Here is a 25891-nt window from a genome sequence, read left to right on the forward strand (position 1 = left end):
GGACATCCCCTGTCTCCTGTTGTGCTGCTTATTTGCCTTTCTCCATGTGTTTCTTGAGCCTTGGCCATGTGCGTTTCTGGAGGTTTGTCTTATTTACATGCACTGTTCTCAGAAAGTTCAGCTGAAAAGCAGCTATTTTCCCTGGAAACAGCCAGGAACCACTAGTGTGGGATCTTTGTGTATAAAGCTGCCTTTCTCCCATTATAAACAGTTGCCCTAGGATGGATGTGCAGTGGACCTGTTTAGATTTCAGCCTGACCCACCTCCTTGTTTTCAGTGCTGGCATCCCCTTTGAGCAATGTGTTTTGTCTTGCCTTTTGCAGTAATGCTTTTTTACTGGTGTGAGTTTTTTAACCTTTTAAATTGGAAAGTCCTATCAAATTGGGGTGTCCTGGTGTAGGCAGCAGTGTATGGGGTTTTTAAAATTTTTTTTTCCCCAATGCAATATCAGATACACAAATTGCTCATTAATTTCCTATGTAGCCTTTCTTCTGATGGCCTGGCAAGCCAAGATAGCCTGATAGCCCCAGAGAGCCTATTGCATGTCCCACTTAGCCCTGGGAGCTCTGACTGAGGGAGGGGATGAGCTGGGAAGCACTCATCTGTGCCTTGGTCCTGCATCTGCAGTGGAAGAGCTGCTGCAAGATCAGGCTCTACTGGCTATCCCTCCCAGAGCCCTTCATCTGGGCTTGTTTCTCCAACCCTGCTTTGCATCAGATTGATGCAAGCTAATTATTTCTGAAACCGCTTTAATTGGTGGCTCTTTCTGGTCCAGCCGTTTGTACAGTCACGAGCAGAGTGAAGACTTGCGGCAGAGCAGCGTCACCTTTCTTCCCACAAAGGCAGACTGGAGAAAGGGGTTGACAGCATCCCTGGGGTCATTGATGAAGCAAGAAAGGTCTTTGTGTGGTTTTGTGGGCAATGCTGAAAAATGCAGCATTCCATAAGCTTGCTGTTTCACTGGGTGCTCATAGAGTGCAGCTGTGTACTGAGATATAGCATGGGCTCCTCAAAATTGAGTTGTATCTGTGATGCTCTGGAGAAGCATTTCTGGGGCAATGGCAGTGGTTCTTCCAGACTCCTGGAAAGCTGCTCTGCAGTGGAGCTGCTTAGCTGGAATATTTGGCTGCAAACTGGCTCATTGTGGAAGGGGCATTGCCTGTGTCTGGGCTGAGAAGGTCATCCTGTGCTGAGGTAAACTGAGGGGACAACCAAGGAGGAGCAGCCAAGTGCTCTGCCTTCCCTCTGGTGCCAAAACAGTCTCCATGTTGCTATGAAAATGTCTTGTGGAAAACTTTCCACTTAGAACTGAAGTCTCATTTATGTCTGCACAGGACCTGCTCTTGGACTGAATTTTATTTTCTAAGCAAATGAGACTTTCTGGTCCTTGATGGGGTGGAAATAACTGCTCCACCAACTTGCAGCCCACCTGCCCTCAGGGGGCTTGGAGCCAGTGGGGGGTTTTGGCAGAGGAGATGGTTTGTTCAGCAGGAGCACTGTAGGGTTTGAGTGGGGCAGTGGGCAGCACAGCTCTCTCAAACTTAGTTTGTCAGCCCTCTAAAAGAATTAGTTTTCAGGGGACCACAGCTCCCCATATTGCAACCTTCAGACTACTGCTCTGCTCCCACAGATCCCTCCAGTCACCCCTGAGACTGCAGGCTGCAAAATGAATATGAAATGCTTAATAGGAGCCAAACTGCCTTGAAAAATGTGTGGATGCAAAATTAATTCAAAAAATCTGGGATTTGTGTATTTTTTTTCTGGAGTCTTTTAACCTGCTCTAAGTTCTTATGTTATCTGCACTGTTACTCTGCTTGGCATGCTCTGCAGCCAGGAGAAGGGCTTATTAATGTGGGTTTTTACATAGATAAGTGTGGTTGTGAAGTACTATTGACACATGGAAATGTTGGTGGATTCTTAGAAGAGGATCAGCTGCTTTGTGATAGCTCTGTGCTAGTTCCCTCATTTAAATATAGTTATGAAACCCAGTTGTAGCAAAGCACGTTGTAAGAAAAAAAAAGGCACATTTCTGTGGCTTAAAAGAAGAAAAATCAAACCCAAAACCACACACAGCCCTCCTTAGTAAAGTTTTGCGCACATAGGAAACAAAGGCATCAGCATTTGCTTGTCAGAGCTAATAAAGTTTGCTTCGATCTTAATTTTTCTGCTTGATTTCACAAAGTAATTGAGACTTCCTTTTTGCTGCAAGCCCTTTTCCCCCTCTTTTAAAAAAATATTCTTAAAAGAACGTCTTTTGGTCAGTGAGTTGATGGAATTTTGCTTAGGAGGCAGGCGCAGTTTGAGTATACTTCGCAACTGGTCAGTCAAAACTTACAGGACAAATTACTTGTGCCTGAAGGTCATTCCTCCAAGTTGAAAACCACCTAGACCAAATAAACCTTGAACTACAGGTTTCATAGGAGCTTTTGAGCATGTTAAGTGAGGCTTTTGTAATCGCAGTGATCTGATAAAACCTTAAAAACCAGGGTTCTCTTAAAGAAAATAGTTCCACTTGAGGTGATAAAAGCCACATCTGCTAAACTTTGCTTGCTACCTCCTGATCACCTGTGAAACACCAAATAGTCCCTGCTCCAGAGGAACAGATGCCAAACTACTGGTGCCATACCCTTGTCCGGGAGGGGATGCACCCGAAAAAAGTTGATTTGAGAGCAAGACCATCAGCCTTAGAAGAAGGAGCCTCTTCTGGCTCATCCTCTAGCTCACATTTGATATTCCATGACTACAGTGTCTTGCTGCTTGCCTCCCGGCTGGCACGACACAGGAAGATTTAAGAGGTTAGGATAAGGCGGGGCCTGCGTAATTGAAAGCAAACAAACAGCTAAGACAAAGAAAGAAACATAAAACAGCAAACCCAAAGCCACAAATAGAAAACAGACTTTCCAGATTGATTAGTTCAAATTTGTTTATTTGAAGTCCCAAAAGTTCGCGTTGTCACTCTTTTGGGGTGTCTCTCCAATTTGGCAGTATGTTGACCATGTGTCTGCAGATCAGTTTTTCACAAGGAAGACCCTGGTTTTCGGTGTGTTGGTGTTGCCTTAAACTTTGAATTGAAAGGAGGGTGGCAAGCTCCAAAGACTGATGTGTAATTGTTACATTCAGGTGCTGGTTTTGAGGGAATTAGGTTCTGTTAAGCTTTTGGTTTTGGAGAATTTTCCTTGAGCACATACTGAGTGCCAAGATGTGTTACTGATCACTTTTTTCCCAGGTTTAGGAAACAGGTTTAGGAAGACTGATGCGCTTACTGGCTTTGGAAATCAGTGGAGACCTGAAAAAGTCTGGGTTTACTTTTGTTTTTCAGAGTGTTTTGGATGGAGAGGTGCTTCCTATCTTTGGTAACAGATCAACAGTGCAGCTGTAATACATATTTTTAAATGGATTTGGCTTAAACACCCTCCAGTCACCAGACAGAGGAATTACAGCTCCAGCCTATTAACTGTTGGCCATTAATGAGTCAGGTCTAAATGCCTTGTTTGTGCCTGAGATTTCTAAGCTGAATCTTTGCATAACATTAGCTTGGCAGGAATGCCTCCCAAGGACAAACAAGAACTTCCCAGGCCTTCCCATGCCTCTCCAGGAAGGAGTAAGTACGGTTTGGGTTATGCTGATAGCATCTCGTGCCTTGGTGAAGCTTCCCGCTGCTCTGGTAGCCTGGCTCTGATGTTCTTTCACATCCAGGCACATTGTTTATCTTTAACCAAGGCTTGGATAAGCTTCCAAAATAGATGACTGTAGAAGTCCAACGTGGTCTGCTTTGGCGTAGGTTTTCTGGAGTGACTCAAACATTATAAATATTAAAGTAGCTAGACTTCAAATGCCGCTTTTGGACCAGGTTTTCAGAGCTGCCTCCTAAAGCAACAAGGAACCTTTTCTTGAAGAAAATCTTTGTTTTTTCTCCTATTTAACACTCCCCCCGCCGCCCCCCATTTCTCTTTTTATCTGCAGCCTTTGTTCACGTCTGCCTTCCTGATTAAGAACTAATCAGTGAAGATAGATTAGTCCAGGAGCATTGCAGCCCTTGGGACCTGTGCAGCTCTGGCAGGTCAGGAGCCGGGAGGCACCGCAGGGTCACCGTCACCACTGCGGAGGAGGCTGGAGGAGGCCAGCTGAGCCTTGCTCCAGTGCACGGAGGAATGCAGTAACAGGATTTAAAGGAAACGTACAGAACTGACGAGGATTAAGGCTAATTGTCCTACAAGGGGCAGCAGGATGTGGCCATGCAGGGAGCAACTCTGTTCTGCAAGGGGGAAAGTCTCATAGTTAGGCCCTGTTTGTGGAGGGCTCAGGTAGGTTTTGGTTGGTTTAGTTGCTGTGTGGAGAGATGGAAAATAGTGGATGGAAACTAAAATATAAAAGCTGAATTCTCCCTTAAAGACTTCAAGGCTGTTAGAGCAAATATTTCTGCAGTTGGTGGGAAGCATCCTCCAAATGGCTGGTTCTCATTGTGCCTGGGCTCTGTTTTGCTGGCTTTGCACAACTGTTGATCTGTGCAGGGAGCTGACGTCCCCTGACTGCTCATCCTGGGGCTGGCAGGAGGCTCTTGCTGAAGGACTTTGAGTGCCAATGAGTTTGTTTTGAGCAACGGTGTGAATGCTGTTGGAGGTGTTTAGAGGACCCTGCCTCCCCTTGTAGGTCAGGCTGGTTATCAGGTGTTGCAGAAAGGCCATGGATAGCTCTGAGCTTGAATAAGGGAGATTTAAGAAGCAAAAGCCCTCAGGCTTGGTCCTCAGTGAGCCAGAGTGTGTGAAATGCTGTCTGGAGCCAACCATCCATCATCAAGTGGTACTAGAGGGCAGCCAGAACAAAAAGAGTTATTCATGTTGTATTTCCGCGCTTTGGGGAAGATCTGTCCATGCCTGGAAGAAAGTGAAATTTGCATGCCTCTCAGCCAGAGGATGGAGAGATTATGCCCTTCAAGGCTGTGGGACCCTCCCGGCAAACCCCTGTTTATTTGCCTTGGTGTCAAGGGAGGGGAGCAGAGTGGAGTCTGCTGGGCAGGGTCTGGGTGCAACAGAGGCCTGTGATTCTCATGAGGTGTGGATGGACAAGTTGCCCATGCGAACTTTTTCTTCCTTGGCCCTCGGGTTTTAGCTGTTCCTGATAGAAGCAGTCCAAAGTTCAGTTTTCTGTCCCGTACAGAGGTGCCTTTGGGGACATTAGGGGTATGCAGAGACAGGGGAGGTGCCTAATTTCCCAGCTGTTAGATTACAGCTGGACTTTGCCACACCTGAACCCTTAAAGCTCATCATCTTTTTGTTTCTACTTCCAGTTACCAAAAGTCCTAAGTCCTGACCCCAAAAACCCCAAGCAAGCAATACTCTTGCAAATGGAGAAGATGTGTTTTTCCTTGGTGCAGAGCTTGGGATCAGTTTTGCTCCCTCTCTGAGTGGGATTCCTGGGATCAGTGGGTGCTGTGGTGTGGGGGGCTGGTGGCATGCAGAACACCAAGAGGCCGGAGATAAGGAGTCGGTGCTCTGGTCCAAAGTCCAGGCTGCCTGTGCTGTTGGGAAGAGAGCCCTGCTATTGGCAGCTGCGTGGGATGAGGGACTCACAGGGCTTTTGCTATGAAAGCAAGGGGAGTAAAAACAGACCTCCTTGTCTGTGTCACTTAGGACTTTTGGGTGCCCTGGCTGGTCCTGGCTATTTGCTGAGCCCCTGCATCCAGCTTACTCTTCTCCCTGCCCAAAACCAGCCAAGGCAGGGTGAAGGGGCATGTCCTTACGAGTGGAAAACATCGCGTATTTATTAATGCATTGCCCTTTAATATAGTTGTTTGCAGCTGGTCCTGTGTTTTTGTTTGGATTTGTTTGTTTGTTTCTTGAGTTTTTTTCCCCTTCTCTTCTGTGTAAAGTTGATCTTAGAATTACAGCAGGTTCCACAGTGCCTATTCTGGATCCCGCAATAGGGAATTAATCTCTCTGGAAGTTAATTAGCATCTCTCTTGTGTTCCAATTTATAGATTAGATTATTGTTTGTATAAAGCAAGGGATATTTTTAAACTTTATTTTAAGTCAGAAACAGGAAGTTATGGCTGAATTCCATGAGGTTTGCTTCTTATTTGAGGAATTAAAAACATCTTTAGGTTTTGGGGGTTTTTTTTTAAATTTTTGCTTGGGTCACAGCTGCCAGTTTGCATGCCCTTAGTGCTCTTCCTGCTGTGGAACTCATGAAAATAGTAGCTCTGCTTTGTGTCGTGGTGCATGTGTGGTTTTGCTTGTGTAAGCAGGAAGGCTTTACTTCTGTTGATCCCCTGCACAGCTGGTAACATAGGTAAGGGGGGGATGTTCAGGGGCTTTGGCCACACAGCCACAGTTCCAGAGCCTTGGGACAGTGGTGCTTGCCTTGAAATGTGCCAGTGCCACTAGCTGGGAGAACAGTGGCTTCCTATTGTAGTGCAGCTCTTGGCTGAGGAGATCTGTGCCTCCACAAAACCATGAATGTCTTACATCCTTCTGAATTTCTTTTGTAATTTTTGGGGGTATTTTTCCACATAAAGCATGATCCTCAGAATCACACGGGTCATCTTCTGCCGGATCTGGGACTTGCCAGTGGATGACCAGTCTTCTGGCACAAATAGGTGAGCCTGGGTGCATCTCACAAGAACCTACTGTGTGGCTCTGAAATGTGTTTTTGTGCATTGACACTGGAATCAGCTGTGTTTGAAAAGGAAAAAAAATTACTGGAAAAGTGGTTGCCAGTGGCATTTTCCTGCCTGCCCGATTATGATGCCACCCAGCCACCAGTGTGAGCATCCCTGGAGGTGCTTGGTGGAGGGTCTGGTGCATGCAGAGGGAGAGGGGCCAAAAGTGGAGGGAGAAAATGTTAAGAAGGAAAAATATTCCAATTTAAATGACATTGGTTGTGATGGGATGAGTTTTGGTAAAAGGCTGCTTTTTTTGGCAAATAGCCGAAAGCTTTAGGGGGAAAAAAATACAAACAGGCAGTTTTCTTGGCTTTGTTTTGCCTTCTTAATGGGGAATTTGAGGGGAAAAAAAGAGAGTAGTCTAAACAAAAGTAACTGTCTTCCAGCCAGATCTCTTTGTGCCTGAGGCTTCAGTAATTCTATATATTTGCTGTTCCAAATGGATTCTCTTCCCTACCACCCCTTTTGCCCCCTTTAATTGCATGAAATTATACTTGGTGAGTTTTTTGGATTACCCTGGTAAAACCTGCTGGCCAATCTCTGTTGAATTTTGAAGTCTGACTGCTGGCTGTATGTAACTTCTTTTTCCTGTGACCTTTACCCTGTCATAAAGGTAGGAATTACTGACTGCAAGTATTGGGCTTTTTACACGTTCTTTGGTAGCTGATAGAGGGGCTCAGTGATCCCAGAGATGGGTTAGTCTATTGTATGCCTGGTGTATCCAACCTCCTCACTAGAGAAATGGGAAAAAAACAACAATAATTTCCACCATACCTTGTCCCTTGTATAACCCCATTCACTTAGTGCATGTAGGCAGAGGCATGTTATGAAAACTATTTCATGCCTAAAGAATTTGGTGATAATGAAGAGAATTGCATTTCCTAAGTTCTCACTCAGCAATATCAAGGAGGGTTTTTTGGTCTTCTTTTTTTAATTAAGAAACAGCTCTTGGTTTTCACTGAAGGTTTCTGTCTTAGCTACAGCCAGGGAGAATCCTCTAGTTAACCAGAGTTCCTTCCTTTTCAGATTTGCTTAAATAATAAGTTTAATTATGTAATATTTTAAAATTCTTTTTTTCCCCCTTGCCTTATTTGTATATTCAGGTCTTTGTGTGGTTTCTTTCTCTTCTGAAGTTTGCAGAAATGTATTATCTTCATCTGTCTGGTTTGTGTTTGGTGTGCCACTAATTGACTCAATATCCTGTTGGAATGAAAGCGAGCTCTATCCTGGCATATTTTTCCAGGGTGTAAAACCTTGCAGTATTCGGCCACCCTGTCAGGTAGGAAATTGTTGGCTGTGCTGTGGAACTGAAGCAGTGATGTTATTTTACCTCAGGTGAGCTGGGTTTTAGCTTTTAATGAGCTCTTTAAACCTCACTGAAGGCAAGACCCTGCATCCTCCTTGCTTAGACAACACCTGCAAAGGACAGAGTCCCCAGCCCAGATGTGCTGTAGAGAGTTTTTGGGTTTGGTCCTTGGGGTCCTCCACCTGAACCTCTCTGTTGCTCCATCCTCAGTCTGAGAGCAGGGCAGGAGGGAATCTCAGTTGACCAGTGATGCTTCTCTGGGCTGGTATGGAGAGCAGAGACAGATCTTTGTCTTTTGTTTGGGGCTGAAGAGCTGGGTTAGGAGTGTGGGAAGGGCTCTCCTGGTCTATGCCTGCCCAGGAGGGATATCTCAGAATCACTCGGGGTGACCTCAGCAGACAGCGTTTACCCAGACTCTATCCTTCAGGGACTGACTCTGTCATCGGGTCCAGGATGAGCTTTGCAGTGGTTATTTGGACATGGGTGGGTGGATGCCCGAGCCCTCTTTGTGTCCTAAGTTGCTCTTTCTAGTAGAAAATTAAGTTTCTTAATGTGCATTTGGCTTAATATACACACATGGATATAAATCTCTCTTGTTCTCTGCACTCCCTGACCCTCTTGGCAGTAAATTTGGGAACCCAAAGCTGTCAACAAAGCAAAATGGAAAAATAGAAGCCAGACAGACCTTGGTTGTGTACGTTATTTTAAGTAACTGTAGGTATGTGCTATGGAAATAATTAGGATTATTTGTTGTGTTGAAGGGAGGTATGTCACTGAGGTATTGTGTGCACTGCCGTTCCTATGCCTGTGAGATGGATTAGCAGCTGAGTTAACAGATGCAGTAAAGCTCAACTGAAAATAGTTCACTGTTGTTAAGTGTAGGTGAAAGGGATTTGGTGTGGGTATCAAAGAGTGTATTTTGACTGCTTGACAACTTTGCAAAAAAAAAAATTATAAGCTTTCTCTGTGAGTCTGGGGAATTTTTTTTGTGCCATTAGAGTAATCAGCAAAAAACTGAAATGCACATTGATTAATAACCAAAGTGGAAATGCAGGGGAAGCAAGTGGCTCTAACATTAATAAAGCAAATAAACCATTTATATAAAACGGTTGCTAGTTGAATGGGATGTTAAATATGCTGCATGCTGGCACATGGTGCCAAACTGTGGTCCTTCCATAACCCTACCAAGTCAGCTTTGGGAGCTGACTACATGGTGAGGATGTCTTCTGGCTTAAAAAATCCTGGGTGGTTGGGGGGAAAAAAAGGTTCAGGTGGGGATGAGAATCCTTGATGGTTAAATCCAGAACCAAGATCTTCTGTGACTGTGAAAGGGCTGGAGCCCCATGCCTGGATGGGGAGTGGTGCTGGCTGGTGACCTTCATGGCGAGGACCTGAGTTAGGGAACATGGGGTGTGCTCTCTCTTCTGGTGCTTTTTATGTGTGAGATCCCAATAGGAATTACTAATGTTTTGAGGAGGGAAGAAAGGAAAGCTAACTGGTTCCATGAGCCTTTAGAATGGGAATGGGAAATGATTCACGTTGGAAAATGGGGTATGTTGTGTCTGGTGATAGATGCAGGGAGGCTGCTGCACGAAATGCTTCTCCTGGAAGTGTGTAGTTGAAGTAAGGATTTGGGATGGTTGTAACACCATGCACTCAGAAGCATTGAGGGAAATACAGCCCTAGGTGTACCAGCCTGGTTTGCCCTGCTCTGATCAGCAGCTCTGCATCATTTGCAGGATGTGAGCATAGGAGTCTAACTCTGCTGCCCTTGATGGATGGGTCACCACTGTTAGCAGGACCTTAATGCTGTTCTACATCCCTTCCTTCCTGGCACATGACCATCTCCACAGGAGTATTCTCCCCAGTAAAATAAACACAAGGCTGACAGCAGCACAGCTTTAAAGCAAGTGGAAACACTGACCACCCAGTGAAAAGAGACCTCTGATAAGAGGCATCAACTAAAAATTCAAGTTTCCCGCTTCTGCCAGGCAGAAAGCATGTCTTGAAGCAGTGTGTGTGTGACAGCCAAGGTGGAGGTGGTGGAGCTGCTTTGGGGATGCAGTGGTACCACAGAGACAGATATTTTTTCCTCCCTTTGATGTTCACAGCTTAGTTCCTTTAATTTCATCTGGAAATAGTTAAGTGCCAAGACTCTGTGCATTTTGATAGTGCTATTTGTTAGCAGGTATCTAACAACAGTGTAAGCAGTGATTATGCTGTGGCTGTGCTGACATCCCATAGGGATTATGGCAGTGCTGTTGAAGATGGACAAGAGCTCATGGTCCATTCCCAGAGGTGCTGAGCATCCCCAGATCATTTGGTAGCCAGGAAAACTGGACGTTTTTGGTATTTTGAGTAAATCGAAGGTGATTGGATTGAGTGGACAGTTCAGTAGCTGTGTCTGTCTCGATGACTGCCAGAGTCAATCACAAGCTCATGCTTTTCTTTCTTCTTCTTGCCCTTGCTAATGTGGGGCTGAAGCAGTGGAGCTGTGCTCAGGTGTGATGCTAGTGTTTCTTGTCATCTTTGTTGGAGGTTTTGTGAAGCTTTGGTAGCATGTCAATTATATATGATGGGTGGAAACCTAATATTCTGTGATAATTAGAAGCAAGTCTAGTGTGAAATTGGATTAGAGCCTGGCATTACAGTCCAGGATTCCTTTGGTAGTTGGTTCAGAGGAAGTCATAAAACTCCTTTAAAGATGACACAGGCCCATGTGTGCTAGAGGGGAGAGGCAGAGCACAAGGCTGAAATTCTGGCCCCACTCTCAGGTCCTCAGCAGTGTTTGCCTCCTGCTCTTCCACCACCCATCCTTACCCCAGCCTGATTTCTCACATGGGAGCAAAGTCTAGCAGTAACATCTCAGACCATAAACCACTTCCGGCTTGTTTACTGAGCTCCAATAAAGGGCTGGGCTATGGGGGGAGCCTTTTAAAGAAATACCCACTGCCTGCCTCACAGTGAACCGCTCCTGAAGCTTAGGTAATTTTGCAGTTAGGTGTCCGTAAAGTATGAACTTGGAAAAGGTGAGGAGAAGCAGACTCGGAAGGCATGCTAGACATCTAGAAAAAACATTTTGAAAAGGTCTTGGAAAATTGTTTGGTAAAGAGAACCTGCTTTTCAGTATCATGTAGCCCCTGAGTTTGCACTGCTCACTTAGTCATTTGATGAAACCTTGTTTTTCAACACATTGCAAAATAGTTACTTGATTTGGGAGAAACTCTGTGTGCCTCGAGTCTGCTAAATGTGGTGTTTCTGTAATGGCTTAAATCATAAGTTTGCAGGATTACCTTTCTGAACACATTTCCGTGGATGTACAGATGGTAACATCATGTACCATCACATTTCTATCTTTAAACAGCCATCTCCGTTCCCCAGAGGTGTGCTGTTAACCAGCCAAAGGAGCAAGTTTCTTTCATGATTTTTGGTCCCTCATTTCTCTCTCTGTACTCACATGTATCATAAAATAAGGAAAAGTCTTGCTGCAGGAGGCCATGAGAAAGATCTACTGCAAATCCATTGACAAGCCATGGTGATGGTGTGCATATGCAGTAGGTATTTGGAGTCAATCTTTGCTACTTGAGCTCTTTTTGCCATGCAGCCCGCAATGTGATGATTGCACAACCTGCCAAACAATTCAATAAAAAGCCTAACTTGAAAGGAGGCTGTGGCAGAGTTATATTTTTGCTGTGCTCACATGATGATAAATTACAAAGGTGCTGAGGTTTTCACACTCAACAGTAGATGAAAAGTTGCCTTGTATGGGCATTGTTTGATGAGTTTTAACTTGGGAAATATTTATTGCCGAATATGTCCTTGACAGTGAGTGCACACCATGAGCGTTCTTTACATAATATACATAAACATTAGATCTCTGCTGAGTACTCCTAAATATACATATTTTTCACTCATTTTCCTTAGGGGAGTTCACTGCCAATTTGACAAAAAGTGTTGGCTTTGATCTTGGCTCCAGGTTGGTGTTTGTGTGTGCATAACTGGTCCATGTTCACCTGGAGCTCTCCAACCTTCATCGCTTCCATTCCCCTGCTTGTAGCACTGTTGTGTTTGAAAGCTGTTTGGTGATGTGTCTTGCATTAGGGTCTGTCCCTGTGGGATGAGTCCCGTGGGTGGATCCTGAATGGAGCAGCTCTGATAGCAGATTTAAAAGGCCAGACATGAAATTTCTCGCAGTGTGTTCCAGTGCCTGTTGGTTTGCTCAAGTGAGGATGTATTCTTAGGGATGTGGTTGTGCTAAGGACAAACATCCCTGTGGGAAAACTGGGGCCCCCAGTGTCTTCCAGTGACTTTCTACTGGCATCTCCCACTGGGGTGTAAGAAAACTGCAAGAAAAGCAGCCCACGAACCTAAACTTTCTGGTTTTTAAATGCTGGGTAGCAGAGTGCATCCTCCTAAGATTAGTGCTGAGTAGCCAGAGCTCCTCAGCTCCAGACAGAGCTAATTCTTGATCATGAGCCAAGACCACATAGTGCTGACATGACTGAGAATTATCTTCCATAATTAGATTGCTTGGTCATTCATTTTTGAATGTCTGAGTTACATTTTGGAGCGTTATTTCTTAATGATCAACCAAATGGGATCTGTGCAAGCTTGATTTACCGTCAGTAGTGCTCTTGCTTGGCTTTGTGCATATGGCCTGGGGAGGTACTCTCAAATCTGTGACAAGGTTATTTACAATAATGTAAAGAGATGTGAAACTGATACCTGTATTTGTGAAATACATTGGGCTTTTTTTTATAGTAAATAAATTGGAGAAGTTGTTTAAACCACTGTATTAGGGATCCTAGGGCATCTGTGGACAACTTCAGAAGTGTCTGTGAAGTGTAACTAGAAAAAGAAATCCTGCTACCAGTAGGTTTGAATTTGCTTGGACACTATTCATGGTTTGCATTGTGGCAGAGTCCTTAGTCCTGTATTGGAATTGGAGCAGAGATTCAAGGTGAAATAAAGCACTGATACTTGGGTACTTTCTTATTTTAATGCTTGCTGGTAAGGTGGGCTCAGAGAGGAGTGCCCAGGTGTGCTCCAGGATGGATTTAGTGGGCAGGATCTGAAAATCTGGGTGCACCCCTTCCTCTTTTTTAAAGGACTTATGAAGCTACCTGGAGCTGCCTCCCTTAGAGCTGTGTATTTGCTGCTGGAGGTGCTCCTCTGAGACAGAAGGAAGTAGTCCATGAAAAAAAAGATACATCTGTAAGGAGTCAGTGAGATTTTTCTGTGTTTTCCAAAACCTGTGCTTAAGCAGTGCTGCTTCCCATAGCAGACTTTGAGCTTTCTGTAATTGAAGAGCAGTGGATGGTCTTGTGCAATAAATTAGCCGTGTCAGAATTATCTGCTGGTCAAGGTCTCTCTGTAGATACCACAGAAAACAAACAAACCCTGTAGCACAACAAGGAAATAGATTTTAGGAGGAGAGGTTCTTAGGAACTATATATATAGGTAGAGGTAAAAATATTTGTGTTGTATTTAAGATGGTCGTGAAGTGTCTGTAAGGAGAGACTTTCTGGGCTAGGAAGTCGTGCAAAGTGATACAAAGGTTCACTATCTGGCCAAAAGACATAGTTGAGAAATCTTTAACAAGGCAGGCGGAGCTCAACCTGTTGTGTTAACCATGGGAAGGCTTTGAACTGTCCAAAACCTGCTTTTGTTTCCCTAAACCCAGTTTTGATGCTCTAGCAGGTAGGATAGATGGCTCTTCCTTTAGTGTGTGGTGCACTGCCTCTCAGGAAGATGTTATTTTCTGCATGGGGGCTGCCGAGTCCTTTGCAGCTCTGACAGTGAGTTCTCTGAACCTCCACGGCGGTTGGAGGTCCTTGGCAACTTCCAGGGTAGGAGCAGGAAGGGAAGAGCCTTTCTTTCTCCATCTGTTTCCTCAGAATGAAGGATAAGGTCTGGCAGCAGGGTGTGAAATGGAAGGGAAGGCAGCAGCTTACATGTTGGCTGTGTCTTTTAAAATACCATCTGACTTGGAAACATGAGTTTCTCATCCTGGCTGCTTGTTTTGATTGTACCTTCTGTGTTGACAAAGCTTTGTACAATTTGCCCAAATTTGAACCACTTCAGCATCAGCCCACCTACTTTGTGGTGCTGCTGCCTTGTGGAGCCTGTCAGAGAACTGGAGCTGAAGACTGCTCTAGGCAAGGGTTTATCTTGGCCCACAAAACTTGACAATGGAGTTTTATGGGTGGTGCTGGAAGGGGGCAGCTTCATTCCACACTGCTGCAAGGCATCTAAAAGCAGATTATATGGGTCCAGATCCTATGTCCAGATTGTCTGAGAGATTTTGAAATGGAGCTGTTGCAAATACTGAAACACTTGGTGATGATCTCTTTGACCAAGCCAGCTTGAGCTAGATGACTCTTAGGAGAGAAATATCTTAAGGAAAAAATATCTGAAGTCTCCAAAAACAAACCCCCTGTTTCCTCCAGGACAATGACACAAAACCGCAAAATTGGGAGCAGGGAAATATAAAGCGTTTTCATGAGCCTTTGCATAAAACAAGTACAATTTAGTGTTGGTGACAACTGTGCTTCTGAGAGAGACTACTTCTCCTCTGATAATTGGACAGGGGAGGGGTGAAGTAAAAGGCACTTATCTGGACAAAAAGGGCCATTGCCACTGATACTGTATATTAGCTGAATGAACTGGAAGTATTTTAAAATACTCAGGAAAAACTTCATGCAAGTTACCATATACAATATATGTATATACAAGTCAATTTTCTGGTTCTTCAAATTATACTGAACAGGATGAGTATCTGTTTATTCTGTTTATTAACTGAATAAGTAAGAGGCCACTTTTTAATGTTCTTGTAGGAAGACAAGGTTTTTACATGTGTTGCTGTAAAGTTTCTTTAAAGAGTCAGGTTTTGACGTGCTTGGTCCAGCGCTTGCAGCGGGGGGGGGGGGGATCTCCTTGCAAGGAAATGGTGCTGCAGATCCTCACACACCCTGCCTCATGAGACCTCTTTTCTCTGGCATAGAGAGTCCTTTTAACTTGGGATATTTTCTTCTTTGCTTTTCAGGTGACCACTTGAAAGTCTGCTCACAAGGCTACACATGCTGCTCTCAAGAAATGGAGGAGAAGTATAGTCAGCAGAGTAAACAGGACTTCAGAAATGCCGTCATAGAGCTTAGCAATCACCTACAAACTGTGTTTAGTTCCCGATACAAGAAGTTTGATGGTAAGTGCAGAGACCTTGAACTTGATTTCCTTGGGATAAAAATGTAAAAAAATCCCCATCGTGTTGTTTTCTATGCAGTCATTCTGCTCTGTCTCCCCCTTTGCTGGGAAAGTTCATGACTCGGCTCAGAGGGCAGAGCATGCCTTGTTTTGCAATCCTGTGAGAGAGAAGTATTTGCTGATTATGGCTGCTTGTATCCCAAAGAGAGAGATCTTTCTTTCTGATTAGTCTTTTGAAAGGCCATTTTGCTCTAATGTAAGATTACAGTTGGTTTTGTTGGTACATCCCTGCAGCATGTGTAATTGTAACGTGCACATCTTTCAGCCCCAATCCACAACAGTGCTGATCTTTCCCAGCATGTTGTGAATCCACAGGATTTGTATCCATCTCACTTTTAGCCTTTGGGGCTAAGCAGAGGAGCAGATAAACACAGAGTGGTTTTGTGTGGAGGCTGAGGGTTCAAGTGTGATGCAGGGTCAGAACCATAATGAACAAGTCTTGGCTGAGTTCTGTTGCTGGAGTGATGCTAACTGCTGGCAGATAAACAAATGACTGGTCTCGGTATTACCCTTGGGTCCACAGTGTGTCCTGTCAGACTGGCTCTCCATAGGGCATGCCTAGCTCATGGGAGCTGCAGGAAGAAGCTCCCTTTGGAGGTAGCTGGCACACAGCCAGCACTGCCCACTTTGCAGCCAGGTGCTTTTTCTTTGAGAGCACCTCTGCAAACAGCTGAAGTCGATGCCTAGACATTGGGCGCAGCACCCAACTGAGGTCCCAGGGCATCTCTTGGTTTGCTGCTGAGGTCTTGGTTGGTTCCTGTGGCACTTTGCAGGTGCCTCAGTGCTCCCAGACACTGCAGCCCACTGTGCCTGGGCATCTGGGGAAGAGGAGCAGGATGTCAGGCTGCTGCTTGGGTTGTCCTTGTTGGCTGGGGAAGGGAGGTGACAGACAGTTGCACTTGGAAGTATCTGATGACTCAAGTGGACTGAGTTGCTCACACAGTTCTGCTTAGACATCACCATCACACTCTATAGTAAAGGACAGTTACACTGTACAGCTCCTCTGGACCTTTTTTTCCGTTGCGTGGTCATTGGTTCAACGTGAGTTTTCTGTGAATATCCCAAAGTCTGTGCCTTGAACCTCCCAGTGACCTCCTCTGCACTACTACAGTGGGTAGCAGCTTCTTGCTTTCAAAAGGGATTGGCACTAGGGTGAGAGAAAAAATCCCTGGGTACAAAATTGCTGTGAGTCAAAGTAGAATTATGCAATCTTCGTGATAGCATCTAAATCTGCTGGCTAAATATTTCCCTTTTAACCTCTGTTGTCTCTACCTGCTGGTACCACCAAAGGGTTGATAGAGGGAGAACCATAGTGTCTAGACTTGCAAATTTATTGAATGCAGAACAAGATACTTAATGAAATCCAGCCCATAGATAAGCCCTTTCAAAGAGACCAGGGGAACAGCATCTGCTTCACCTTAAATGAACAACGAGGCTTTTTGAAATGCTGTGTTGAAAACAAAGAGCACGCACAGGTCACTGACGTGGAACAGACATCCTGTGAGGTGCATCTGCCCCTTTGTGGGGGGGAGGGATGGCTGTAGGGCTGTGTGGGAGCAGGGGGACATTAAGCCAAGCTGAGATGGATGCCTGTCAAAGCACAAGGCTTCAAAATAGGTGAGCTTTGGAAGGGAGCCTGCACAAGCTGTTCTGTCTGCTCTGTGGTTCTCCTGTCAGCCCCTCAGACCATCCCCTGTGCTGGTCTCACTCTCACTTTAGCATGGGAAGTCCTTGACTGGCAAGTCTGGAAGGGGATAGTGTTGTTCAGCTGTTCCTGAAAGCTGGATTTACTGTGCCTGGCCTGTCCCTGAAGGGTGTGTCTCTGCCTCATACAAAAGTAATGAAGGAGAATTGGCAACCTCCTCAGCCTGTTCCAAAGCCTAATGACTCTGAGTGCTAATATCAGAACTAAATCTTCATTTGCTGCAGACAAAACTGATTTAGGGAATTTTTTTAATCTTACCTGGGGTGGAAGTAGAGATGAACTGATTACCACCCTCCATCATTTACTTCTTGGGAGTCTTTTAATAATGACTGACACTCTCTCTCCAGCCCAGTCACCTGGAGGCTGAAGGCACACCTTCCTGCTGGTTGCTGGGGCAGGTTGAGGAGTCTCCCATCTGAGGTCCTCAGATTCTTCTACAAAAATGCCCTAGACTGCTGTGTTTTGTTTGTTTAAGAGCCTGCTGTTGAGTGTTTGGCTGCTTGTGGGATGGCATTTCCTTCTTTGGTCTTGGTGCTTGGTCATCAGATCAGCTGTGGTCAGTTGTGTCTTGCACATTTGAGTTCTTCTTGCCCAGCATAATTCATCCCACACTTTTTTATCTAATGTACCCAAACTACAGGAAGAAGAGGCAATCAAGATCCTGATATTTGTCCCAATCCCTAGGGATGAGACTAGAAAAGGACACAGTCCCTTCCAGAGCTGCTCTTCTGCATGGATGCAAGCTCTGATTTATTGTTTGCAGCTCTTCAGGGCTTCTTTATCACTTGTAGCTAAATCCATTCAAATGGAAATAAAACTGACAAAAATGAGCTGTACACCTCCCTAGGTTTAACATGAAATCCTCTGTGCTACAGCTCTGCAGAGTGTCTGAGTAGGTAGGATGAGTTATTACAGACATCAAATTCACTTCAGCAAATGGAATGGACACTTCTCTTGTGGGGTGATGCATCCGCGGGCTGTGATCGGCCACTCCAGGATGCAGCCCAAGCAGCAAACACTGTCATCCAGCCCTTTGGAAATCTTTGTTGTGGGTTCTCTGGCTGCTAATCTCCCAGCCTTGACATTCAGGTCCGGGAGGAGAGGCAAACCTGTCCTGCCTCCGCTATGTGCTTGACCTTTGCAGCAGTTGCTGCTGCTGCAGGACAGTCCAAGTGGCAGCATGTCCTTTAGATGAAGGCTGGGATGCCCTGCGGCTTCTGGAGCGTTTTCATCAGCTGTTGCTGGTTGGAACTGTGTGCTGTTGGAACTGTTGCCAGAATTGCTCTGATCTGACACCAAAGCCATACAGAAATGGATTATCTCCTCTTAGTTGGGAGCATGGAACAAATTGCTGATTATCTGTCCCCGAAGGGCTGACCAGGAGTCATTTCGGCTCCCAGTGCATAATGTTACAGCATCAGATCCTCTTGTGCGTGTTTGGTTTGCAGCCACTGGGAGAACTTGTGAACTCAGGAGTCCCATATCTTATATATCCTGTCTAAATATTTGCTTACAGCACACGTATGTATGCTCCTGGAGGTCTCCCCTGTTGTAATGTAAACCATTAGCCTGATGCCAGTGTAGCAGTAGGAGATGTGTTTTCAGCAGCAAGGGAAATGCTTTTTTGTTAAAATGAAAAATACTTTGTGAGTTGTTGGATTCACTGTTGCTAAATGATTTTAGAGGTGAAGATTTGCTGGTTTATCTTAGATACGTTCATGGGCTTCATTAAGAAATTAGTGGGTAAAATTTTCTGGCCATGTAAGCATCTCTCTCCATGACAATGACATTCATGGGAAAGCTGTAACTGACTGTGGTGACATCTCATGCCACAGCAGCAGCTATAGCAGTCAGGGATTTAAACACCCCCTCCCTTTTTTTTAAATAAAATCTCTTGTGCCTTGTCTTATCTTCACAACTTAGTGCCTTCCCCTTCCCTCTCTTGGGGATTAATAACACTAATAGAATTAATGGTGACATTAAGACTGCATAAATGCTCAGTTCCATGTGTTAAATTTGAACTTTCACCTCTTTTGTCCTTTGAGGCTGAAGCTTTCCATGCCAGGGTCTGTGCTACCCAACAGTGCTTTGGGGAGACTGCTCAGCTGTTTTGAGGCCAGGATAGGACATAGCCCATAACTCTTCTGCAGTGTTTCCACTGTTCTTTTGCTTCCTAGATAAGATGCTCATATTTTTACTTTTTAAAGACACATCCTGAAACTCTTGGAAGACGTAACTGTTGTGCCAAGCCCTTTTCTGGAGGGAAAAATAGAGGGGCTGCTGAGTCCTGCAAGCTCCTTGTTTCTCCTGCCCCTGTATTTCACAAGCACTTTTGCTGTTGCACTTAAACCAAATTGTGTCCCATTCTTTTGTGCACTCCAGACTTAAGTAAGGCAGCAAACTTCTGCAACCCTCATTGTACAGGATTGAAGAGGGAAGTGTATGAGTCTGTCTCTGGGCTGGGTTGGCAATAGGTTTGGTGTTGCCAATGCCCAGATGAGAGAAGGATTTGTATAAAATGGTACAGCCCGAGCCTGCATCTGGGAAGCTATTAAATGCCGAGAATTCAGTTTCTGATCCAGTCTCCCTGAATTTTCTGTTAGAATTTAAGATAAAACAAATACAGAAGTGTAAAAGGAAACCCTTTGGGGACAATAAGCAGAAAGAAACCAAACCCAAGAAGAAAGAGCTGGTCAGGGATCCCCAAGTCCATGGTGCACACAACCCCTCTGCTGTACAGGGAACGGGCAGAAGGGCTGGAGAGGGATTCCTGTTTGTGGGCTCCATGTTTGTATTGGGCAGGGTAGCTTCAGACACAGAGTGTGATCTGGATGAGCATCTTTGAAGCATCCCAGGGTGCCCTTGACCTTCTAGTGTGAGCCCTGTGTTACTCCTGCGTGCAATGAATTTCTCCAGTAACTGGTGTGTGGCTGAGTCCAAGAGACTGGTCAGGAGAACATTGGCCAAATACCTTCCAAACTCTGCTGAAACTGGAGGACAAAGCCTGGAATACATTTCTGAATTTAGTTTTTGGTGTTCGGATAACCCTTTGGTTCCAACTGCTGTCTCCAGGTACGAGTTATCAGGGAGGTGTGCTGGTGCAGTGGGATGCACAGGCAGGATGAATTAATAACTGGGAAGGAGACAGAAAGGACAAGGGAAAGCTTCTGGTGTTCTCCTTTCTGCTGCTTCAGGCAGTGTGGAGGCAAACAGTGAAAGATGAGCTCCACAGGTGCCCAGCCTGCTGCTCCTATAGTTAGAATTTGGCAGCCCATCAGGGTGCTCTGCCCTACCAAAATAACTGCCCTTTGGGGACCTTAATCTCACGTTAACTCTTTTACTGGAAACTGCCTGCAAGAGCAGAGACCTGGGCCCTTGTCCTGCTCCTTTGGCAGGGTCTCCCCGTGCCTGTGGCACCCAGGACTATGGGGTCAGTACTGGCTGCCAGCACATTCATCTCTGCAGGAGGCAGCTCCAGGTGTGGCATAACTGGACTACTAAGCAGACCTTTGCTGTGCCAGAGCTGCATGGAATTTGAGCTTCTGAATAAACCTGTGTGGTGGGAAGAGCTCTCCCCTTGCCACCCACCTTCAGGCAAGTGTGCTGATGACCATGGCATCGTTAAGCTACAAATAAGAGGGTGATTTGATCTATGTTGCCACTCACATCAAGGCTGAAGGCACAGCCTTGTTCTGCCCTCTCCAGAAATGGATGGCATCAAACCTCATACCAACCAGGGCAGAAAATGTTGGGAAGATACACCTCAAAGACACCATTGTGGAAGAGGCAATCCTTTGGACATGGTATCGGATTGGTGCTACCCAGGATAAGGAGGTAGTGACTGAGGAGAAGCTGGATGGAGCAACCACCAACACACTTCCTTTAGAAAATCCCACTTGTGGGCATTTCTTTGTGATTTCCCACTCATTGCAACAGCACTGAAATAAATTGTCTGTGCCTTGGAAGTTTGTTTATTCTTTGTTATTGTTCAATTGGCTCATCTCCATCTGGAGGTTTTTAAGGAGATACATATACCACCGTGATTTTTAGTCATGTCCATTGATGCTTGTCTGACAGCGATGGGAACCAAACTTCTCATTTGGGGAGGCTTGGAAAGATCCTAAGGTCAAGTTTAAGTTACCACAGAAGTAGGAAATCTCATGGGGGGAGGTGAAGGGGGTTCCTGCCGTGTTGGTTAGGAAGGAAAAAAAAAAAGATACTAGGTCTTGTAACTCAGCAAAGACTTCAGCAAGGGGCAAAAGCAGTTTCTGTATGGGCTTGGAGGGATCTTATGTTATCTCCGGTCAAAGCAGTTCTGCTCTTAAGGTCACAGGTAAACTGCTCTTATCCTTTTGGCTTTTTTTCCTAAAAGCAAAGATGCAGGCAACAGGCTTTGTACTTGGTCACAGGAAACTGTGCCTGGTGCTCTCTGGTTACTAATTGCTGTCAACCAGTCAATGAGCTATTGTTTGTCTGTTTAAAATTAACTCTCTCTTCCTCCTTCGCACACAAAGGAGCCACCAAGCCTATGTCCATAGTCCTGGTAGCTGCTCCCCTGGATGCCCATTTTGGTGGTGGTGGTTTGGCTTGGGGGTGTGATAACCCACTGGTGCAGGGCTGGAGCTACTTTATTAGTGTTTAATGTACTGTAATGTCTTAGTGTCCAGCCACTCACATGCTGGTTGAACAAATAAAGAGACAGCCCCAGCTGGAAGAGCTGTCCCTGCAAGTGTAATGAGATGAGGGTAACTGAGGTAATGGGAACAAGAAAGACATCCCCACTTGTCAGTAGTGCAGGCCCTCCTCACACTCTGACAGCAGTGGGAAGCGAGGCTTGGGAAAACACAGTACATGTGAAATACCTTAGTGAATGTCCCAGAAAGCTCCTTTGAGTTGGGAGGAGGTGGGAGGCAGCCTGAAGGAGCTCACTTCCAGGTGAAGTTTGGGCTGGGAACTTGGTGTATTGGTACCAAATGGATGTGGGGCAGAGGCTGAAGCACCTGAGAAATCACAGGTGTGTCTGAAGAGATTGAGGAATGGGTGCAGTGAAAATTAGACATGGGGGGGAGTAGAGGGAAGAGCAAACAACGGAGGAAGAACAAACAGCTGCAGAGAGGTGCACTGAGGAAGAGTACTATTGAATTGTTGCAAGGAGGGGGATGGAAGGAAGTGCTGGGAATGATGGACCTGCTGCTTGGGGGAGGAGGTGGCAACATGGAAGCAATGGGAGAAAACTCAGTATAGCTGACCCAAAATGGGAGATGTGAGCAGTGACAGTCCCTGAAACCAGGGATGAGGAGGCTATGAAGTCTGGGTTTATCCTGCTGCATGGGATGTGGCAGAGCAGGATGGACTAAGAGGGACCAAGGGCATTTCTCACTGTTTTACCTAATTCGTGGGATGACTAGTACATAGAGCAGCATGCAGTGTGCTGCTCTTTGTTTCTTGAATCACAGACAGCAATCTTCACATTGTTTGTCCTCCTCTATTGCTCCTTATTCTCTAAAAAGCTCAGTCTCAGTGTGATGGTGGTATGCAGTGCTGTGTGTTATCTTCTGCCCTGCTCTTCTGGACTCCTACTAGTCTCACAGTGCTCCAGAAACCAGAACTTCTAGAAATCTTGTTTTTTGGTGGTTTTGGCTTTTTAAACCTATGAGTCTGTGGCCCAGTTGTTTTTGTTGTCTTGACTTTCACTAATCAAGCAAAGTTTGGGGAGGTGTTGTTCCTCCCAGCTCTGCAGCGTACACATACTGGGGCTGTTGCTGTGACACTGGCAAGATTTAAGCCTGTACTTCTTCAAGCCCTGTGAAAGAGCTCTTCCCATGTCAATAAGTGCTAACACGTGTTTGAAAACAGGACAGATAAACAGCTTGTGGATCTGGCCTGCCCTTCCTGAGTTCATATTCAATAAATGTGTTAACACTATGTGTTCATCGGTTTCTCGACACTTCCAGAAGAAGATTGTTAAATTAGGGTTTGTTTTTCCCTGGTGGAAATTACAAATGCTGCATATTCAATAAAGTGAAGGCATATTAAAAATAATGAAGCACATTCAGAAAAAAATAATTGCTCTTCTCCCTTTGGTCTAGGTGGCATGGCTTTGTATGGCTTCAGCCTCCAGGTGAAGAGAGCTGTGAAACATTTGTCTCTTTTCTCCCAAATTTCTTTTACCTGTCTGGATTGAGTTTTGCTTCACATGGTAGGAGCAGCTGCAGGTTGGAGTTTGCATCTGCAGATGCACCTCTGGAAAATGCTGGGACGGAGCTGCCACCAGCCCTTCCATGGCACAGCCTTCAAGGCCGTGGCTTGGACAGGAGCATTCGTCTGGGAATCCATCTTGCTGTTGTGGACGTTTTATGAGTAGACCTTTTAAGGAGAAAATACAATTAATCTCTTTGTGGCAGTGTTCTCCTGTACACACTAAAAAGCATAATTGTCTATACAGACAAGCAAATGAAAGGTTTTGGTAAGACAGACGGTCCTTGATTAATCATAATCTGGACAACATATTAAGAGTGTGCTCAAAAAGCTGGGTGGCAAATTATCTGAAACTAATTAATTGTGCCTATAAGAATTCAGCATATTCAATATGCATGCTTGAACCTGGTTTTATTTGTTTTTTAAGGTGTTTGAGTAATTGCACGTCTACCTGGAATCTGTTTGTGTAGTTCATTTGCAAACCTCAAACAGAATAAGGCCAATTGAAAACTCAGTTCTAAACTAAGGAAATCTGGTGCGTGGGAAATGCAGCATGTCTGGTAGCTTTTGGGAGCAGAAAGGTGTGTGGCAGCCCTGGTGTCCTTTTTGGAAGGGCACCAGCACACCTGAACATGGCCAACAGATGGGTGCCTGTAGCAAGCACATTGGCTCAACAGCCTTGCTGAGCTCTTGGATAAGACTTGACCTTTTTTTGCACCGCAGTTAAGGTTTTCTTTGTTCTATAAAACGTGGGGGTTTTAGGTGCTCAGCCCTTGGTCACTGATTATTTGACTCTTTGCAGTGGCTACAAGAGGAGTAAGTGTGGTGCTGTGAAGCACTGTGCCTTTCTGTGTGAAAGTATTCCCTGAAATAAATGTGTTTTGCTCCTGGAGATAAATTGAAAATACAACTTTACACTCCTGTGGTGGTCAGCTATGGATTCAGCCCTGAGGACTCTGCCTGGGGCAGGGCTGAGGAGGCTGAGGACACCAGTGCTCCGGTCCTGACACAGGGCAGGTGGTAGCAGGAGGCAGCTGACCAAGCAGTTTTGTGGCTTTTTTCTTTGTTGCCAGTGCACGTACAGAAACATCAAACCTGTCTGTGGGTGAAGGGGAGTGTGACCCTTTGATGTGTTCATCTCTTTTCCAGGACCTGCCTTTGATTTAGGTAGGACTGTGCCCTACAGCACTGGGCTCTCGTCAGCAAAAGCCCCTTTGTATGAAAATCCCACTCTTGAAATATCTGAAAATGTTAGCACAAGGAATAGGAAATCACTGCATCCCTTCTTACTTAAAAAAAAAGTGAGTATTTTCAGATGCTGCCTATGAATCCAAGATCAAAAATATATTGGATTTGAAAGTTGAAAGAAGTAGATGCATTGTCTGGAGGTGGGATTTACTCTGTCTCGCAGTGGGTGGAGTGACTGTGTTTCTTCAATTAGCTCATGTATCTGTAATTTGGAAGAAATATTATTCTGAATTATTCTGGCAGTGGAATCTGATGTCACGTGGAAGCACCGTGCACTGCTCTCTTGCAGTGGGTTACTGGCAGGGCTGGTCTGCCCTCAAGCTGCAAAGAGGTAATACATCTTATTACCTGAAAAAAAGGAAATTGCCAAGTAGCTATGGTTATGTTTCCCAATGTGCTCTTTTGAAGAAGGATTTGTTCAAAAGCAGAGACTTTTTTCCCAGGATTTTTATTGCAGAGATGGCACATATGTCACATCCAGTCTTTCATACCATTTCATGACATCTCTAGGCTTTGACTGAGTGGTGGGCATTGAAATTCTACCCTGAAATTTAAAAATGTTAAAAGAATAAAAAAAGCCCAGAGCTGTAGATTGTCTGACTGCTGATTACTGCCTTTTCTGCCTCTACAAGTTAATTGCACTGGAAATGTCATCTTCCTTTGAGTATCAAAGCCCATAGCATGCACAGGATTAATTTTGCAATACAGACAAATTTTAAAATTGTTTCTTGGCATTAAAGGTTTAGGGGCTCTGGTCCCTCTGGGTATCGCCCTGAGTGAGAAGGCTCTGGTTCCCTCAGTCCGGAGCTCGTCCTCCTGGGCATCGCCTTGAGTGAGAAGGTGACTTTGCATCAGCAGGACTTGGCTGAGGTGTGTTGAAGCAGTACGGCATGGCCTTGCTCCTGGGTCAGGTTGGACCAGAGCTGGCTATGCCATGTTACCCGAAGTGTTGTCTGTGGTTCATCCTCTCTGTGTAATCCAGCCATCTTTGCTCTTAGGACAACGAGGGAGACCTTCGAGCCATGTGCTGCTCTCACAGGTCAGTCTGTGAAGCCCTTCCCAACCATGTGTGTGCTTGTGCCTGTTTGTCGACAGAGGGGCCAACCCTTGTCGAGGGAGTTTAAACAAGATAACTGGAGGGAAGACAGAGCCTGCCATCCCTTCAGATAGCAGTGTCTGAGAGAGCACCGGCAAAGTATGATTTGTCATCTGTGAAAAATGTTTGCGTTTGACAGCTTTTCACAGGAAGCCTGTCAGAGTGATAATTTAATGAGTACAGATTGCTTGCAACACAGCTGTAAAATGTGCTTTTACAGTGCTGTAAAATAAGCAAATGTGGCCTTTGTGTGTTTGCTTTGTTTGAGAACAAGTCAACTTCTAATACAAATGAAAGGTGGTCATTTATTTTACCCAGCAAACAGTCAAGACGTAAGAGAGGAACCTGCCATTTTTCTTCTTGTGGTGGCAAGGTTAATGCTGGGTTATGTTGGTGTTTGCAAATCAGCTTATT

General features: G+C 45.2%; 1 protein-coding gene across 1 annotated transcript in view; it reads left to right on the top strand.

Moving 5' to 3' along the window:
• Nucleotides 1-25891, top strand: part of GPC4 (glypican 4) — a 67763-nt gene that overhangs the window by 15309 nt on the left and 26563 nt on the right. Inside the window, exon 2 of the mRNA XM_069015187.1 lies at nt 15013-15171. Coding sequence (XP_068871288.1) covers nt 15013-15171 — 159 coding nt within the window. The remainder of the gene's footprint in view (nt 1-15012; nt 15172-25891) is intronic.

This window comes from Aphelocoma coerulescens, chromosome 4A (assembly GCF_041296385.1).
Source record: "Aphelocoma coerulescens isolate FSJ_1873_10779 chromosome 4A, UR_Acoe_1.0, whole genome shotgun sequence".
Classification (NCBI taxonomy): domain Eukaryota; kingdom Metazoa; phylum Chordata; class Aves; order Passeriformes; family Corvidae; genus Aphelocoma; species Aphelocoma coerulescens.